Here is a 19,971-nt window from a genome sequence, read left to right as displayed (position 1 = left end):
CCACTAACATCACAAAAAAAGATGGGGGCACCCTGCAGTGGCCTGGCAGCATTTTCATGAGGGGCTGAAGAAACATTACTAGGGGCTTTCCAATGTATATATAAGCTAAACTCATATTGTTAGTACACAGCAAGAGAAGATTCAAGCATGCCATACATTTGTAGAATTTGTTCAAAGCTTTTTGTTTTCAGAACTTTTGATTTTCGAATGGTTAATAGGGTCAAATCGATAATGTTTTTTGACCGTAGTCATGGGAAAATTAGCAGCATGGAAATGTTTTCTTTAACAAAATTATAACTGTGAATGTGGTTTTAATTTGTGAAAAATTGTACATGTTGTAATGTGCATGTTCTAGGCACAAAATAAACCTGTGATGTGTGTAGGATCCCTTTCAAATTGCAGGTCTGGGCAAATTTTAAGGACTTTCAAACTAAATTAGTTGACCAATTGACAATTGTTCAGACCCAATTCTACTGGTGTACAGGTTTTAAAAAACCTGGAGATACATGGAGATTAACAAAGGGAACAATTTCCATGTGCCAAATCAACAATACTTACAGAAGTTCTGCGCCAGCTGCAGAAAATCACATTAACAATGATATGCAGCAGTTTCTATTATTGTCTGATAGTATGCACCAAAATAATCAAGCACTTGCGCCAATGTTCTCAGTTAAAAACAAATCTCTAAAACATACTTTACCACCCACAGTGGCATAAATACCATAGTGAGGCGGAGCAGACAGCAAAGGGCGTAAATACCGTAGTGAGGTGGAGCGGACAGCAAGGGCCGTAAATACCATAGTGAGGAGGAGCGACAGCAAGGGGCGTAAACACCATAGTGAGAAGGAGCAGATAGCAAAGGGCGTCAACACCATAGTGAGGAGGAGCGGACAGCAAAGGGTGTAAATACCATAGTAAGGAGATGTGGACAGCAAAGGGCGTAAATAACATATTGAGGAGGAGCGGACAGCAAAGGGTGTAAATACCATAGTAAGGAGATGTGGACAGCAAAGGGCATAAATAACATATTGAGGAGGAGCGGACAGCAAAGGGCAGAACTGCCAGGGTGAAAGGAAAAGTCAATGTGCATGGACAGACAGGTGGATGTGTATGGACTGACAGCTAGTCACTATCATGAAATAATTAAACAAATTGTCATGAAACACTGATTTATTTAGTGCATAAAACACAAAATAAGTGTGCATTTGGAGATTGATGCATTTTCCTCCGTGCGCCAGTCTTTCTTAATCCCCCTGAAAGTCTCTATAAGAAAAGGCAGTGAACCATTTTGGTATTTCTCATGAACAATAAAAAAGGGACCGCATCTATATATACACAACATGCGTGATGTCGACCAGTTGTACTGTGCAAACATAATTTAGTCTCTATTTACTTTATTTACTTCTCTATATTCACACAGCACTGCTACTTATATTGAGTTTAATTCGAGGGAGAAACACAAGTATGTATTCTTTGTGTTATCTGTTGCCTAGACAATGTCATTACACATACCAGTAGGCATGAAGATGCACGTCTACGGAGGGATGTTTACAGCATTATATATAGATTGTGTCATTGTCATGTGATATAATCCTATATATAACATTCAAATGCACATAAGTCCCAAGGCTAATGTGCTGTAATTACTTTCTCAAACAGCATTATTTGGCTGGAGAATTTCTTCCCATGAGACCAAGCTTCAGCTTGATTTTTAAAGAAAAGCAGCGTCTGGCAATTTATACAAAGATCTGCTAGGATAAGACAACAATTGTGTATGTCAAGATACATCAACGTGAGCCTACATTAAGCACTATTCTAGCATATTCAGCCTATCTATATATATATATATACAGGGCTCAAAATTTCAAGTCCTGAGCCACTAGCCAGGCCTCAAGAGTTACTCGCCACCAGTTGCCCCACCTAATTCATACACTGCCCTGCGCCTAATTGCACCCGTAAACACGCCCTCGTCGATTATCTAATGGGATGACAATGTTTTATGCAGAATCAAGTTACAAAATTAAATATTACCAACAACAACTTTAACAAAATGGGACAGGGCACTGGGGGCAGACCAGAGGGACAGGGGCACTGGGGGCAGACCAGAGGGACAGGGCACTGGGGGAAGACCAGAGGGACAGGGCACTGGGGGCAGACCAGAGGGACAGGGCACTGGGGGCAGACCAGAGGGACAGGGCACTAGAACTGGGTCTCTTCCCCATTCTCTTGCTGTCTCCTCTGCAACTCCCATCCATCCTCTCTCTCTCTCCCATTCATCTCATCATCAGGAGCCTGTGTGTGCGGCTCCACGCTTGCATGTCCCCACTTCCCCCTTTTATTCAGGCTGGCAGAGAGGAGGGGAACTGCAGCACAGCGGGAGGGAGTACAATCCAGCGCTGAGATCCACACAACTGCATAGCCATTGACACCATAGCACAGCGCACACTGACAGCGCACAGCACACATTGAGACCAGTCTGTTCACAGTGCTCAGGCTAAACTGTTGGACACTTACATAGAGCACAAGGAGAAGAAAACTGCACAAACTAGAAGGCTGCCGCTCTCATGTCAGGGCAACTTTCAGTGAGCGCTGCACCGGAGTGGTAATTTTTGCAATCCTCCACCTCACTCATTACTTTCTGCTCTCCAGCTACATTGGTCGGGGCCCGGGGGAGGGGGGCAGGCTCAGATAGGTCATACTGTTAGGTCCCATGGCTTAATGAGAATTGTAAGGAGAGCACCTGTGTACTGCTCTGCCTGTGCACGGCTCAACAGACTACTTTTCCCGAGCATGCACCTTTCCTCTTCGGCCGCCAATCTCATCGGGACTCTAAGTGTAGGCACAGATTGGAGGGAGATTGGTCATGCAGCCCTGTCATCACTCGCCCCCAGCTTAAATCCACTCGCCAAATGCTAGTAGGCGAGTGGAAATTTTGAGGGCTGTATATATATATATATATATATATATATATATATATATATATATATATATATATATATATATCACAGAATGCATGGTATAACAAATAACATCATATGTATCAAAAGTTACATATCACTGTGCCTTCACATTTAAAAAAATTAAATGACAAGAAAAAGCACACTAAACTGCATGTGACCATGAATAGAAATCAGAATGGGTAAAGTCAGCCGTTTAAAAGGAGTTGTAAAGGAAAAACAATTTTTGCCTAAAATTTATGTCTGCAAGGTAGACAGACAGAATAGTGTCATGATTCTGTCAAAAACCAAGTAAATACCTATTAAATTCCTTCATCTATATCACCTCCGGCGTTCTAGTTTCTGTTCTCTCATTCACTTCCTCGTTTGCGGCGCTCGTTCATGTAAGAACTACATTTCCCAGTATGAATTGCGGCATGCCCAGTAATTCACACCTCCTTGAAGTCTCTAACACGTAGAGAGCGTCCTGCCGCACAGATGTAGTTCCCAGGAGGGGGTGAGCACGTCACTGACCACCGCAGTAAAGCCTCCCTTCACGGTGGTCAGTAAAATCAGACAAGCAAAAAGTGAACAGAACAGAGAAGAAATAGAGCAGCTTCTGAGCAAAAACGAACAATGAGGAAGTGAAAAGAGGAATGTCTGCAGGTTAAGGATGCTTATTATGAAAAAAATAAAATCCTTTACAACCCCTTTTAAAGAGGTAGTAAACTGCAGAAAAATAAATAAAATGGGTTCCCTGCAGTTTGCATACTAGCACATTTTGACAGATTTACCATCAAGTGGAGCCCTCCAGTGCAGTGCTTTCACGGCTCCCCCGGCGCTTCTTAATTCACCCAGCCTTCCTTCCATGTTCATGGACTCCAGCTGTTTGAATGGCCAGGGCCGCAATGATGTAATGTGGTACAGCGCTTTACATTCCATGGCATACTGTGTGCCCTCAATGCAGAGCATCACTGCGCATGCACGGGCGACGTCATCGACAGATTGTGAATACAGATGTGAATATTTTACTACCACTTTAAGCAGCTTGCTAAGAATGAACATGAAGTTGCTCTGGACCAGGAAACAGCTTGATTGTACTCATGAAATAATTTTTAAGATTTTTAAAGCTGAAGTTTAGCCAAGTTATTTATTTATTACAGGTACTTAATGAGAGCTGTCAATTTACATAACCCTTTAAATACATACAGCAGGTAAATAAGTAATGAACACATCACCATTTTTCAAGGCAACTATATTTTTTAGAGCCGGTTCACACCGGGGCGACTCGTCAGGCGTCCCATTCAATGCAATTGAGCCGTTCTAATAGGAGCGACGCAAGTCGCTCCGACTTAGAAAAAGGTTCTTGCACGACTTCGGGGGCGGCTCGGGGCGACCTGCATTGAAGTCGTTTTGCAGGTCGCCTCTGAAGTCGTCTTCAGGACACCTTGCGGAGTCGCCCCCGAAGTCGTGCCGCGGAAGTGTGAACCGGCTCTAAAGGTGCCATTGACATTTTGCCACATGTTGGTAACAACCCATACATACAAAGAAACCAAAACAAATAAGTTCATAAATTAAAGGGGTTGTAAACCCTCAAGTTTTTTCACCTTAATGCATCCTATACAGGATGTGCCACAAGTCTCTGCCAGATCTGAGGCACATCTTTGCACATGCAGATCCTTCTGACTTGCATTTGACATGCCTTCAAGCCAATTTAGCATTTGCATAGACCTGTGTCGGGATAGAAGCAGTTCTTGGGCGAATAAACTCCCATCGTGACAGGCTGTCAATCAGAGTATAAAAACAACATGAAAATTGTAGACACTTTATTCCATAGCCATACAGAACAGAATTATTAAAAAACCTGGGGTTATTAGTAGATAACAGGCTCAGCAATGGCATGCAATGCCAAGCTGCTGGAAGCAAAATTTAACAAAACATTGGCATGCATTAAAAAAAGGATTCACTCCAGAGATAAAACGATCATTTTCCCACTCTACAAGACTAGTCCAGGCTGCATCTTGCGTATGCCGTCCAGTTCTGGGCACCAGTCTTCAGGAAGGATGTGCTGGAAATGGAGGGTGTCCAGAGAAGGGCAACAAAGCTAATAAAGGGACTGGAGGACCTCAGCTATGGGGAAAGACTACCAGCATTGAACTTATTCTCTCTGAAGAAGAAAAACACTTGAGAGTGGATATGATTTCAATGTACAAATACCATACTGGTGACCCTAGCATAGGGAAGAAAATCTTTCAGTGAAATGGAATTTAAAAAGACACAAGGCCATTAACTAAAATTAGAAGAGAAGTGGTTTAATCTTAAACTGCGTATAGGGTTCTTTACTCTCAGAGCGGGAAGGATGTGAAATTCTCTTCCACAAGCAGTGGTATCAGCAGGGAGTGTCAATAGCTTCAAAAAAAGATTAGATGGGCACCATAACGAGCACAACATACAGGGGTATACAATGTAATATTGACAAACACATACACACATCATAGGTTGAAATGGATGGACTGGTATCTTTTTTAAACCTCACCAAGTATGTAACTATGTAGCCATGTAACTATGTTAATATATAGGATAGTTACAGTACTGTTACAATACAATTCAATCCAATAAGGTTGGGCAACCCGACTAGGGAGAGCTTACAATTTAAGGGGGGGGGGGGGCAAGTGATACAAGGTGATAACTGTGTGTAAGCTGATGGAGTAAGTAACAGTCCAGTTTTTAGGTAGAGTTGGGATAGACTTTTATGAAGAGACGCGTTTGCAGGGATTGAGTAAAGAAGGAAAAAAGGAGTTACCTGGACAGATTGGGGCAGGGAATCTCAGAGGAAAAAAGAGAGGCTCAGGAGAAGTCCTGGAGAAGGTGACAAGGAAGTTGGAGAGCAAAAGGTTTAGGGGGAAGAGGTAAAGGTGCTTCAGGGGATATTTTGGGACAAGATTTGTGATTTAGTTCGGGGCAGAGTTGTATATATTTTTTAACTTTGAATTTTAGTCATTGGGCAAGCAAAACCTGTGCAGGTATTGGCAGAGAGGGGTGGTGGACATTGAATGGTTGATAGGGGGAAGTCATAAATATTGGTAGTCGTACTGCGATGTTGAAACAATCTTTTCATAAAGTCCAGTGTTTGTGTCATTACAAGTACTAATTTTGTGATTTAGAGTCTTTTTCCATTTTACTTTGGTCTTGTAATTTCACTCTTTTTTTATGTTTATCCATGTGACGGTATCGGTATGATATCCCCGTCAACGTTCCCTTCTTCCCATAACGAAAATCACCCCAATATTCCACGAGGAGGGATATCCCTGGAATCGCCCAGAAAGCCACACATGAGACAAGCTTACTGCTAGAACAAGACACTTTATTGACACAAAAACTCAGCTTATATGTGGTTACAGCCTGTTAGGAACGCCCCCATCACACAGTGGGGTTTCCCATACAGATTATAGGAGACAAGTCGGAGCCGACCCTGCAGACACGTTTCTTTAGATAAAGACATCAGCGGAGTTAATTACTAGGTGTAACAGCCTGCCCACAATGAAGCAATCAGAATAATTAACATGAGCCACTTATCTAATCATTGTAAACAGTAAGGCCGGTCTCCTTCCCACACACAATAAATCAATTACCATTTGAACTAGGGAGCTGGCTGAGGAAGGGTCATTAACATGTCAATAGCTTGTAACACATGAAGCCATCTAACCCACAATTTAACCAAGCAGGGAGATTTACACTGACATATCCTTCACAATGGCACCCCTTTTTCTCCCTGCTCCGGCAAACCCGGTTGGACCTTCCCTGGTCCAGTAGGGTTGACGGGTTCAGAGCTTTTAGTCCGAGGTTAACTCCGTTTGGCGTGACTGACCTCCATTGGTAACTGCTTCCAACTCAGGTATGCCACCGGGTCGTCAGATCACACGCCGGTCAGTCCCCAAGTCTTTGTGCGATCTGCAAAGTCACCAGAAGTCAGTGTGAAGACAGCGAATGGGTCTGTGCGCCGCCGTCTAGGTGTCCCGCTATGGGAGGGGGCAGGTTATGGCTCTGAAGTGACAATCACAGGAGATTCATAAAAAGAAAAAGTTATATTTGTTGAAATGCTGTAGCACTGGTGCTCAGAGTCCGGGGGGGGGGGGGGAAGGGGACTCAGAGCCCCATAAGGTCAGCCACCCCCTGCTCCCTCCGCAGCCGCCGGTTCTCCTCTTGGAGCTTCTCCAGCTCCATCTCCAGTTCATGGAGCCTGGGGGGGTCAGCCTGCTGTGACCTCAGGTGGTTGTTCTCCTCCTCCATGCGGCTTATGCACTCCTCCAGCTCTATGTACTCACGGATCAGCTCCTGCTTGCTCATGTCCTGCAGGCTCTCCACGTGGTCCTTCATCATCAGGAACTGGGTGGTGGTGTAAGGGGCCACCGGTGGGCCCTTGGCGAACATCTCGGCCCGCATCTGGGACGCCCGCTGCGATTCCATCTCCTCCAGTCGCTTCTTCTCCTCCCAGGTCCGCTGGTTAAATGACTTCCAGGACCTCTTCTTCTTGGAGGGTAGCTGGCGGTGCCTCTTTCTGCCCAGCTCCCTCCAAGGCCCCTCCGGCTCATGGCTGTCGCCCATGACCAGCTGACAATGGTGTTCCCTGTTGTCCGTAATAACAGATTGTACCATGAGGGCTTCGTAAGGGGTGCCCAATGGTTCTTCCTGACCCAGCTCCTGGGGATCCCAAGCTGAGTCTACACAATGGGCTGCTGCTGGTGGGCGGTACCCAGGTTGAGACCAATTTGACCTGGTGTTGTCATTCATGGGGCAATTCTGCTTGAAGTGACCCAACTGTTTGCACCGGAAGCAGCGTTGTTCGTTGTCCTCCTGGCGTGGGTAGCGAGGGCTATATGTCATCGGTCTGTTAGGCGGTTGGTATCTAGCGGCTGGTGGGTGTGAGGGCACCGTTGGTTGTGGGGGTTGTACCCGTGGTGTGACCTGGTTTGTCTTGCGAGTATCCGCATATTCATCCGCCAACTTCGCGGCCTCTGGTAGAGTCATGGGCCTGCGATCTCTCACCCAATCCTTGACGTCCATCTGGATGTGATTGTAAAATTGCTCCAGGAGCATTAGTTGCAAAATGTCCTCTGCGGTGGTGGCCTGGCTGCTGTTAACCCAGTTAGAGGCCGACAGGGACAGCTGGCATGCCCATTCTGCGTAAGAGTCTTCCGTGGTTTTGCGTGAGTCCCTGAACTTCTGTCGGTGGGACTCTGGGGTTACTGCATAACGAGCCAGGAGCGCTTCTTTAACCCTGGCGTAGCTATGGATATCCTGATCTGGCACGGTCCGGAAAGCATCAGAAGCTTTGCCTGACAGTTTGCCTGACAATATTGAAACCCACTCTCCTCTAGCTATTCGGTGCAGGTTACATTGTCGCTCAAAATCTGCCAGGTAGTTATCAATCTCACAGTCCTTTTCATCAAAAGCTTTAAAAGCGCTAAACGGAATCTTCCTTGCGTCTGCTGTGCTGTACTCACTGTTCGTAGAAGGTGCGGCTGCTTGTTGGACTGCTGCCAGTTTTAACTGTAGCTCTGCATCCCTTATTTGTTTATCCTTCTGTAGCTCTGCGTTTACTAACATGTCCATCACTTTCAGCACCACATCCGGCGTTGGGTTCGGGCCGAACCAAGCTAGCTTCTCTCTCATTAGCTTGTTGGCTGGCGATTCCTCCTCCTGAATCACTGGTGTCTCCATCTCTTGTACTGCTGGCGTTGCTGCAATCCCGTCCTCCTGGTCTAGCTCCATTGATTCTGCTATGATGACCCGCTTGGTTTTGTTGCTAGCAATCCTTCCACGAACTTCCAGTAGTTCTTCCAGTGTCTGCTTGGAATCCGGGTGTAAAGGGGAATAGAAGGGAAGATCCCGCTGCTACCAACCAATTGTGACGGTATCGGTATGATATCCCCGTCAACGTTCCCTTCTTCCCATAACGAAAATCACCCCAATATTCCACGAGGAGGGATATCCCTGGAATCGCCCAGAAAGCCACACATGAGACAAGCTTACTGCTAGAACAAGACACTTTATTGACACAAAAACTCAGCTTATATGTGGTTACAGCCTGTTAGGAACGCCCCCCTCACACAGTGGGGTTTCCCATACAGATTATAGGAGACAAGTCGGAGCCGACCCTGCAGACACGTTTCTTTAGATAAAGACATCAGCGGAGTTAATTACTAGGTGTAACAGCCTGCCCACAATGAAGCAATCAGAATAATTAACATGAGCCACTTATCTAATCATTGTAAACAGTAAGGCCGGTCTCCTTCCCACACACAATAAATCAATTACCATTTGAACTAGGGAGCTGGCTGAGGAAGGGTCATTAACATGTCAATAGCTTGTAACACATGAAGCCATCTAACCCACAATTTAACCAAGCAGGGAGATTTACACTGACATATCCTTCACAATCCATCCCTGCCACTGTTTTATATTTGGTATTTTAGGAGATTATCTACATAGAGCATAATGTTCTTCTTGTTAGTCTTCAGTTTTACAGAAACTACCATATAAGGTTACATTTGTCTTTATTCAGAGGTAACACTATGGTTTTACAGACTGCAGCCTTTAGAGTTATTTGTTAATAAATGCTGGCACACAATAAGCGTATTCTATGCCCTTGTATAAAGCTGCGGTGACATCATTGGGTAGATTTTGGCTCAGACCTAATAACAAAATCCATTCTTTTACAATAACACGTTTTATAGAGAGCTGAACTATGGTAAAAGGTAGTTTAATGGACAGATTTCTTTATTGAATAAGTCATTATTTTATGTACATAATTTGAAGAGGTTCTTAATGCAAATATAAAACCGCTTTGCTCACTCCCATAAGGTTTCCAGTTCAGAAATGCTTCACCCTGAATTCTCTAATGCATGGAGAGGTGACAACTGTGTGAGGTTTGGCCTCATTTGGTGACCAGTTGTGCTGGTGGACAAGTTACTCAGAAGGTCACACTTCATGAACATACATAACGTCTTATGAACATCTTTTGCACCAGATCTTCCTTACAGACCAGGCCATCACTTAGTAGATTGTTCTGCTGGCAGATTAAAAGGCCATGGCACTGCAGTACTTAAAGTATGAGTAAAGGCAAATGTTTTTTTTTTTTTTTTTTAAGATTTGAACAGAGTGGAGATAAATTAGAATACATGTCAGGGTTTTATTGTTACCTCTGCCATGCTTCAGAGATTTGCCCTCTATGTATAATGATTACCATTATCATTGGAAGTGAAAGTAAAAGAAAAATCCCATTTTGGGTTGTCCCTAGAACAGTAATAGAGAGGAATTCTTCCAATGGGGACACCCTTAATTTTCAGGGATTTCCTCTCAGTTCCTGTTTGGCTAAGGGGAAGGAAGTGAAATGAAATCTCCCCCAATAGGACACAGATGGCAAAAAATACTGATGGTTATAACCCTTCCATACTCTTAGGCCCCATTCACACCTGAGCATAGTGCTTTCAGGTAGAAAGTGGCGCAATTTTTGTGGCTATTTTTTACCGCGATTTTGTACAGGTCAAAAGGTCACCAATGTAAAAAGCAGAAAAACACCCAAATCTGCCTAAAAAAAGTCACAGAACTTGTTTGAGCTTAAGGCGTTTTGGAGCTTCTGGCTTCAGGCGTTTTGGAGTGGAGATGTAAACCATCTCCATAGAGAATAATAGATTTTTTCCCCTCCAGCGTTTTGTAGCTTCAGGTTGTAGAAAACGCTCAGGTGTGAATGGGGTCCAAGTAAAATGAAAAGAACAAATTTTGCCTATAGTTCTACCTTAAAGTGTAATCCACAGGACATAACTGAAGCAGATAAATCAGAAATACCACCATTAATCTTGTTCCTGCCCTAAGCATGAATGGATCCCAACCCTCCAGTCTATACTCTACCAGCTCTTAACAGGTAACAGCAAGTCAGGGACATTTCTGGGCTAGGTAGCTCCCTTTCAGTACCACATATATAAGCACACGTTAGCCATATGCAAGAATACGATATGGTTTTGCTGGGATCTTAATATGTATGTCAGGATAAAATTAAAAAAGAAATAAATTAATACTGGCACAATTACCCATATTTTATCCCTTTAAATTGGTTGTACAACCACTTTTACCTACAGGTAAGCCTAGATTAAGGCTTACCTGAAGGTGCTCGAAATAAGATTTACAATTATGATGGGCACTGAAGTCTACAGGGCAGGCACACTTTAGAAACCGCGATCGGGCAGTTTCTAAAGGAAGTCATGCCATGACTGGTGGCTCATGCGGCCCTGGCCAATTTACAGTGCTGAAGCCGCGATACACGGAAGTAACCCCCGGGAGAGATGTCGGCTACCGGAGCGGTGTATGAGGATGGCTGCGGAGGCTTCGATCCCAGGTGAGTATTACATAATGAGCTAGTATGCTATGCTATGCCTCTGTCTTGCAGGTGGTATTTTTAATTTTTAAGTGGGTTTACAGGGTACAGAGGAATACCTGTTGATCTGCCAGAAATGTCCTGTTGTGGGGTAACAAAATACATGATTTTTTTGGACTGAGCAGTTTCATCAAGGCTGCTAAGAAGGCAGTACAGTCAACCCTCCTGTACTGGACCCTGCTCCCATCATTTTAAAAGGTGGGCCCAGGCTCCTGCTGAACTGTCTTATTGCAGACACATATCCACTTCTGCCTCCCCCTGCAGCAATGTCCGCTTCTTCTTATTTCTCCCTCTGGCTGCACTGCAAGGGGATTGGCTCTAGCATATGCGTTGCTTCCATTTGCTGTCCAGGCCCCCGTTTGCCCCTTCCTCCCGTAGTGCTGCCAGCTTCCCTCCTCTCTCACTGGCAGTTGCTGCAGGCTGACAAGGGGATGTTTCGGGATGGATAGCGGGGCAAGGGGTTGGTAAATTTGTAATTTTCTGGCCATTTCCTTTCCTTAATGATTACAGTGAGCGAAATTTATTAAAAAGAAGGAAACATGGGCTTGAGAGGCACACCTGTAGTGTTGAAATACAAAATTAACTTTTATTAATCTTTAAAATTCACATTTTTGAAATGACAATTTAAAAACAAAACATGGTGTTTGGTCTAAACCAGTGGTCCCCAAACTGCGGCCCGAGGGCCGAATGTGGCCCTTTGCTTGCATTTATCCGGCACTTGGGGCACTATCCCTCCCACTGATACAAGACACTATTCTGCCATCGGACACCGACAATGGAGCACCATTTCTCCCACTGACACAACTAATGGAGCACTATTCCTCCCTATGATACCAGCAATGGGGCACTATTCCTCCCCCTAATACCAGATGTTTACTAACAATGATTCCAGGAAAATTTCCACTCCCGTTGGCCAAAGTCCGGCCCTCCAAGAGTCTGAAGGACAATAAACCGGCCCTTTGTTTAGAATGTTTGGAGACCCCTGGTCTAAACGATGCTCACAATACCCAACACAACCAACTATTACCACAGTGAAACAGATCGATCAATAATGATTCAAAATGAGATGATGTCAAATAGAAGGAGCAGCTGGTTGGTGGTAGCGCCCTTTAAGTGCTTCTTCAGGAGCTTGCAGTGGTGTATAGTATACAAAACAATATACACAGGAAAACCTGGCGGGATCATCCACCAATCAACCATCATGCCTTAAGCAATATAGAGCTCGAAAGGTCCTTATAATTTGTGTGGGACGGGGGTAATAACCATATCATCAACAGCCAAACTAGGGAACTTTGAACCAGGCACTAGTACCATACACATGGAAAGGGGGAGCCCAACATGGCTATTTCCTATGTAAAGTCCATTTTAAGTGTAGGGGGCCAGTAGAGCTCCAACAGAGTTAAGGCCAGAGCCAGTAAATGTAACGAAGACCCACCGTCTGTATCTCTCCAGGGTGAATCACTCTTTCTGTAGACATACGGACGGTGGGTCTTTGCTACATTTAATTTTGCCTACATGCGGCAATACTGGAGACTAGTCCTTTGCCTTTTGCTTGCCTTTTTGGGTATAACGTTATAAAAAGGAACTTCATATATAGTTTCTTACTTTTTTCTAATCCCATTTTACCCCTCTTGGTGGCTTAAGCATTATAAACAAACTCGTATACTTGTTGCTGTCCAAAGAGTCCCAACTCCGCCATCTTTGAGGTGGGCTTTATATTCTTAGTTTTCAAGCCAGCTCTTTATGAAATGCATGCACAGTAGCTTTAAGAATCAGGAAAAGACCGCTGCCCCCCTGATGTTCAGCGTTAATTTTGGCAGAAAATTTCGATTTAGTTTTAGTCTTTGTCTTAAGACTAAAGTGGCATTTTAGTTTTAATCCCATTTAAGTCTTCTGCAATTGTTTTAGTCGTATTTAGTCAACTAAATCTCCAGTACATTTTAGTAGACTAAAACAAATTTTAGTCATCTAAAATCAAATATATGTAGTTAAATTGCAATGCATTATTTAAGCATTCCTCTACAATTTCCAAACTCATATATGGCTGGAGTGAGAAATCTAGTATGTTATTTATGTTATTGAGGTATAAACATGCACTACAGCCCATTTTGTGTTAATTTTGACGTCAAATTTCAATTTAGTTTTAGTCGTATTTTAGTCATTTCAATTGTTTTCGTTTTAGTCGACTAAAATGTTTTAGCCTGTTTTAGACAACAAAATTAAACACTGCAGATGATGTGCCGGGGAGCATGTGCACTTCATTGCCCATGAAGCCTCCTTGAAGGCATAACGTGCATCCCTGGAGCCAGGAGGAAGACTGGGGTGTCATTATCGCCTAAGCAAGACACATGAAAGTGTGGGCCAGTTATTTAGAAGTAATAAGGATTTAAATACAACTGAAATTGAATGTCCAATTGTGGAAAAGAAGAGAGGAAGGTGGAAAACTAGAGGGTCAAGAGAGTAAAGGATTTCTTTAAGGATTTTAAAGGGGTTGTAAAGGTAAAAAATGTTTTCCTAAATAGCTTCCTTTACCTTAGTGCAGTCCTCCTTCACTTACCTCATCCTTCCATTTTGCTTTTAAATGTCCTTATTTCTTCTGAGAAATCCTCACTTCCTGTTCTTCTGTCTGCAACTCCACACCGTAATGCAAGGATTTCTCCCTGGTGTGGAGTGTCGTGCTCGCCCCCTCCCTTGGACTAAAGGAGAGTCAGGACACCCACCAACACACAGTTCCTTTCTCTATCTGCAACGTAGAGAGCGTCCCGTTGTCCAAGGGAGGGGGCGAGCACGACACTTCACACCAGGGAGAAAACCTCTCATTACTGTGTGGAGTTACAGACAGAAGAACAGGAAGTGAGGATTTCTCAGAAGAAATAAGAACATTTAAAAGCAAAATGGAAGGATGAGGTAAGTGAAGGAGGACTGCACTAAGGTTAAGGAAGCCATTTAGGAAAAAAATGTTTTACCTTTACAACCCTTTTAACCTAAAAATATTGAGATATACATAAGACAGAGGTCTGCAGGATACCTTAGCCACAATATAAATCCTCTTTTTTCTAGAATAACCCAACGTGACCATCACTATTCTTGTGTGAACTGGGTAGACATGAGTTCATTGTGAAGACACGCTTCCACATCATCTTGCAGGAGTGGATTGTTTTGATCTCAGCTTTAACAAACTACTTTAAGGACATACTGGTCTGTGGTTAGCTGTTAATTCATACACAAAATATCCTTCTATAAATGCTCTATTGTTAGATTCTAGCCAGCTCTTGGGGGAGAAAAGCAAATGAATAGCAGAGTCTGTGAGGTGAACGATGGATTTTTATAATGACATCATATATTTGATTACACTGCTTCAGATGAGGTAATGAGAATCAAAAAAGAATATTCTATCTCGCGGGGAGTTTAGAATTCATATAATCACATAAACTGTGGCCAAAATAGAAACAGGCATGTCAAATATGATATTCATTATGCCGTCACCAATCTACACGTTTTGACAAAGCGCCAAACCCACCATGAAACAGTTTTTGCCTCTTAGTATGATTATGTGTACTTTTATTGAGTCATTACATGCAGAACAAATTATTTCAGTGTATATATTCTAAATGCTCTTTCCAAGTTTGGGGCCTATCATCGGTTTTAGACACCCTCTGATGTGACTGGTACATTGCATTGTAGTCAAGGACCTTTAAGCCCTGTACACGCGATCGGATATCTGATGGAATCTAATCCAATGGATTTTTTCGTCGGATAGCCGATGAAGCAGACTTTCATCAGTCTTGCCTACACACCATCAGTCAAAAATCCAACCGTGTCCAACGTAGTGACGTAAAACACTACGACGTGCTGAGAAAAATTAAGTTTAATGCTTCCGAGCATGTGTCGACTTGATTCTGAGAATGCGTGGATTTTTGACCGATGGACTTCCACACAGACGATCGTTTTTTCTATCGTTTTTTTATCCATAGAAAATTTTTAAAATATGTGCTATTTTTTTTCACCGATGGAAAACAAACCGATGGGGTCCACACACGATCGGTTTGTCCGATGAAAACGGTCCATCGGTCTGTTTTCATCAGACAAACCGATCGTTTGTACAGGGCTTAAGAGCTAGGTAGACAACACACTTATAACATCACAGCTGTCATGTACATTCCTCAACCTTTTCTTTCGCTGTCAGTAGAAACACAAGTTCCCTGACTATTTTATAGGGTTAAAAGTCAACCAGTGTTTCATTTTAGTTCAAATACATGCAGAGTCTGGTGATACATCACCCCTGGCTTTTTTTTATCACCTTAAGAAAAATGGCCACCTTTTGCATGCTGGGGAAAGTGACAGCATGCCTGCAATGGACCCCCTACTGACCCCTTATACTTATGTTACCAGCGTTTCCTTTCAGCTCCTTCTCCTCCACGGCTTGGTAAAATACCTTGCACTTCTAGGTATGAAGGAGCATGTAACCTAGTCCCCTGTGGCAGAATTCAGGTCAATCAGACAAGCCCAAGCACTGTCACATGACCAGGGGGAGTGATGTTACCGCTTTCCCCCAGGTTGGCAACACCAATAATTTCCCTTCAGTACTGGCACCAGACGAATGGTAAGGAAGCTCTAGTAAGGTAAGCATTGTAGGGGTTCAGGGTGGCCTAGGGAAGGGTGCACTGGCAAGATAAAAGTGCCTTTAAGTATTTCAGAATCGAGATTCTTGTCATAGTTCCTGCTCACGTCAGTGTATTAGGTGTTCACACACTCCTTTGAATGTTTCAAGTCTCCTTTTGCATTCTCCAAAATAACAAAAAAAAATTGTAAAGTCCAAAAGAAAGATAGTAGTATGCCCTCTTAAGGACCAGGGCAGATATACAGACCTGGAGATCTCACGTGAAGAAATCTTTCCACCAAAAACCTAAAATCTATTTTTTTACTTTTAAAGGTTTCATTTGACTTACAATATGGACCAACTGAACTCCAACTGAATATTTTTCTAAATAATGGGGTTAATTTAATAAAACTGAAGAGTGCAAAATCCAGGGGGAAAGCTCTGCATAGAAACCATTCGGCTTCCAGGTTTTTTGCCAAAGCTTAACTGAACAAGCTGAAGTTAGAAGCGGATTGGCTTCCAATGGTGGGCAGCACACTCGGGTAAGAGTAAGGATTGCCCAAGTGCACTCAAGGCAGGTACATACAAACAGTCCAGTGGTACTCAAGGGTCTTGCATCACCCATGAGCGCCTCTTCCACTGGTCTGCATATGTATCATATACATCATCAGCTGCCGCTCATGCCAAGTTGACCGCACCACTTTGCTGTTTCATGGATACATAGGGGTTTATAAACTAAAGCTGGAAAATGCAAAATCAGGCTCACTTCTGCAAAGAAACCAATCAGCTTCCAGGTTTTATTGCCAAAGCTGCACCAAATTTTGCACTCTCCAGTTTTAGTAAATCAACCCCAATATCTCCCAAACGTAGGACAGCAAAGGGAAATTTCAAGGCACCCACACAGACGGTGCATTGCACTAGGGTCTCTGAGAAATCAATACCCAAAGGATTCTCTATATGTGCATTGATTTATCCCAGGAAATCCTCCCTGTGGTGTTGCTCATTCCAACCAGAACCACTAGCATTGTGCTTAATGAGGGCCAATAGGCATGGGGCCTCATTAGGTAAACCAGCACAGTCCGAGTGGGTTCTTGTTCAATACAGGCCAAGCTTTTGCTTTAAAGCAGATCTCAGAAAATATCAAAAACACAGAGATGACAAATATATGAGAGCTGTTTTTGTGCCCAAAAAAATATATATATATATATATATATATATATATATATATATATATATTTGCCCATTTGGTCCAGAGATTTACACCGTCATCACACATTACGGTCAGGAAAAAGACACCACTTCCTCTGACACAGTGGTGTCATCTCTCTATCCTGAGCCTGCTGACAGCGGCAGACCAATGCAGTAATTTTCTATGCTATTCTATGCATTCCTCACATCAGCACAGTTCTTTGTCAGCACTTTCACACACAGAATACCTAGTTGGCTCCTAATACTTCCCCTCTCTCTCACAGTTTAAGTGATGCTGTATTAAAGGTTTTAAGAGACTGATGCCAAGTCAAATTCATATGCTTACACTAGTTGCTAATGATTAATTAATGGTTGCATAGCTGCACTTATTTTTGACTTTTAGGTCTGCCTGGAGTTCAGTTTTAAGCTGAATTCAAATTATGCATATTTTTGCAGAATTATATTGGTCCAGCTTGGAAAGTTTTCTCTGAATGGTGCCCGTTTTGAGCAAGGCAGTAAGGCAGCTGCTCAGCATGGCACCCAAAAGCTAGTGGCAATCACTGTAGTAGCAGTTTCTACTATAGTGATTTTCAGCTTCCACAGGGATTGGTCGGGTATGACATTGCCTTCAAGCTGGACCAATGTAACTACAAAACTGCAAAAACATGCACACCTGGAATTCGGCATTAAAGCACTTCTTCACCCTGAAAACAAAAAATTTAAGTCTGCAGCTACAAATATTGTAGCTGCTGACTTTTAATAATAGAACACTTACCTGTCCAGGGATCTAGCGCTGTCCTCACACAAGCCAGCTCTTCGGCCATCTTCAGGTCCAGGCGCCAGCATGCTTACTTTGGGAAGTGTGTGTGTGCTTGCAGCTTCCCACTGTGCATGCAAGAGCCACGCTGCACTTTGTGAATGTGACATGTCCCAGAAGGCTGCATGAGAAGGAAGGGTAAGTCAAACTTCCGCTTGGATCACCACGGTGATTCAACTGGAAGTGGGAGAGGGTAACTGTCAAAACCAGGTACCTGCTCCAAAACAAAAAGTGCTAAAACTTAAAGAGGAGGGGAGGTGGAGGCAGACAAGTGGACTTCCACTTTTGGGTGAAGTTCGGCTTTAAGCATTTGGTCAGTGGGGCCTTCACTTACAAGCCTACCATATAGGAACGACCTAGTAGTCCTTGTTTCTATTTGAAGAAGCACATTTGCATTAAAAACTCTCAGAAATGTATATCACAAAGAAGATCGCTAAGGCTAAAAACCTTGGCAAGGGTGTCAGATACAGCTTCCATAGCTCACACAGATGGTTAGGATATTCTCTACTAAGGAAAATCTGTGCTGACATAATGCGGCACATCACTACTTCCTAGGTCATTAACCCTGAACATATAAGCAAATTAATTCTTACTGTGTTCCAACTTCACTGGCTGTATACATGGTCTAGGTCAGGGACTCAAAAAAGTACTGAATCAGAAGATCGGTCATGACAGCCAGACAATTTGAACTTTCAGAAAAAAGTCAATAATGGCAGCCTCCATATTTCTCTTAGCACGTTTCCTCTGAACATTAATAAAACAAAACAAAAATGGCAAATAGAAAAATCTCTATACAAGATCTCTCTTTAAGGGTCATGTCATATTAAAGATTCTGATGCTGTACATTTCAGACATTGAGCTTTATGGGCAGGTATTGAATAGTCATTAGTCCTGTCTTGTGCAGTATTTAAACGTTTACAGCAACACCATCTGTCATAGAAGGGAGAGAGAGATTTTGCAGAAATTTAGAGTAACTAATCCTAATACTAATTCACAACAAGAGAACTGAAGTCATCAGCAGCTCAGTTACCTTTCCCAAGCAGTGATTCAGCAGTCGAGTCAGATGTTCTGGGTGAGGAGAGGTTTACTGCTGACACTATGGTTTAGATGAGCTCAGGGCTACTGATTTGATGGTTGAGAATGCATTGCTCCACGATGCCTTCAGCTACAGAGGTCAGCGAAGGATTGTGTTAAAGCTCAGTCACTTCTTGGTAAGAGTTTATAAATACTTGAATGTCCATAGCTTGGCCAAAGGTTCGCTTTTCAATCGCCAAGTTTGTTTTCCTGTATAGAGGGCTGTGATTTCATGTGTGTGAGGTGTACATTTAGTTTAGTAATTTATATAAAAAAATGATTAAATGTTAATGAAACTCATTCAAACCTTCCTTGTATTTTGGCAGCATTCCAAAAATGCGTTCTGAAAGTATAAGCACCGAGTGTCCAGCCAAGAGGATGACCTGCAAACAAGCAGACATCTACCCGCACATTGGCACAGGAAGCAATGAGGAGTCCGACACCATTAAGCGGAACAGGGGGAAGAAACACAGAGACTATGTTGCTGAAACTGGCACTATCTTAAGAAGCCACAAATCGGATCAGAAACAAAAGACCTCTAACAGAAAAGCAGATGATCTTTCTCGGGATGACCTTCTGTTCCTGCTTAGCGTGCTGGAGGGAGAGCTGCAAGTCAGTTGTTTTTCATGCTTCACGCAATAAGCAGACCATATATTTGGATTATACATATGGGTCTCTCTTGCCAACATAGGCTGTTAATATAAATCACATGTGAAAGCACTGTCATTATTACATGCTAATGGTATGCATATCCTCACTCTATCACAGACAACAAGGACAATATTAGGTTCGGGGTGAATGTGAGTCTGCCCTGTGGGAAGTGATGTTCAGATTTGTTTTACTGCACAGTATGACAGTCATTTCACATTGAATTTCTTTCATCAGCTGCCAGACATATATACAGACATTCTTTATATTCTGT

General features: G+C 43.1%; 1 protein-coding gene across 1 annotated transcript in view; it reads left to right on the top strand.

Annotated features, from left to right (window-relative positions):
* FILIP1L (filamin A interacting protein 1 like) overlaps positions 1–19,971 on the top strand; it is a 397,743-nt gene that overhangs the window by 162,779 nt on the left and 214,993 nt on the right. The window contains exon 2 of the mRNA XM_040338694.1: positions 19,376–19,661. Within this exon, the coding sequence (XP_040194628.1) occupies positions 19,386–19,661 (276 nt within the window). The 5' untranslated portion in view covers positions 19,376–19,385. The remainder of the gene's footprint in view (positions 1–19,375; positions 19,662–19,971) is intronic.

The sequence above is a fragment of the Rana temporaria genome, chromosome 2, assembly GCF_905171775.1.
Source record: "Rana temporaria chromosome 2, aRanTem1.1, whole genome shotgun sequence".
In the NCBI taxonomy this organism is placed as follows: domain Eukaryota; kingdom Metazoa; phylum Chordata; class Amphibia; order Anura; family Ranidae; genus Rana; species Rana temporaria.
This window is presented reverse-complemented; position numbering and strand designations above follow the sequence as displayed.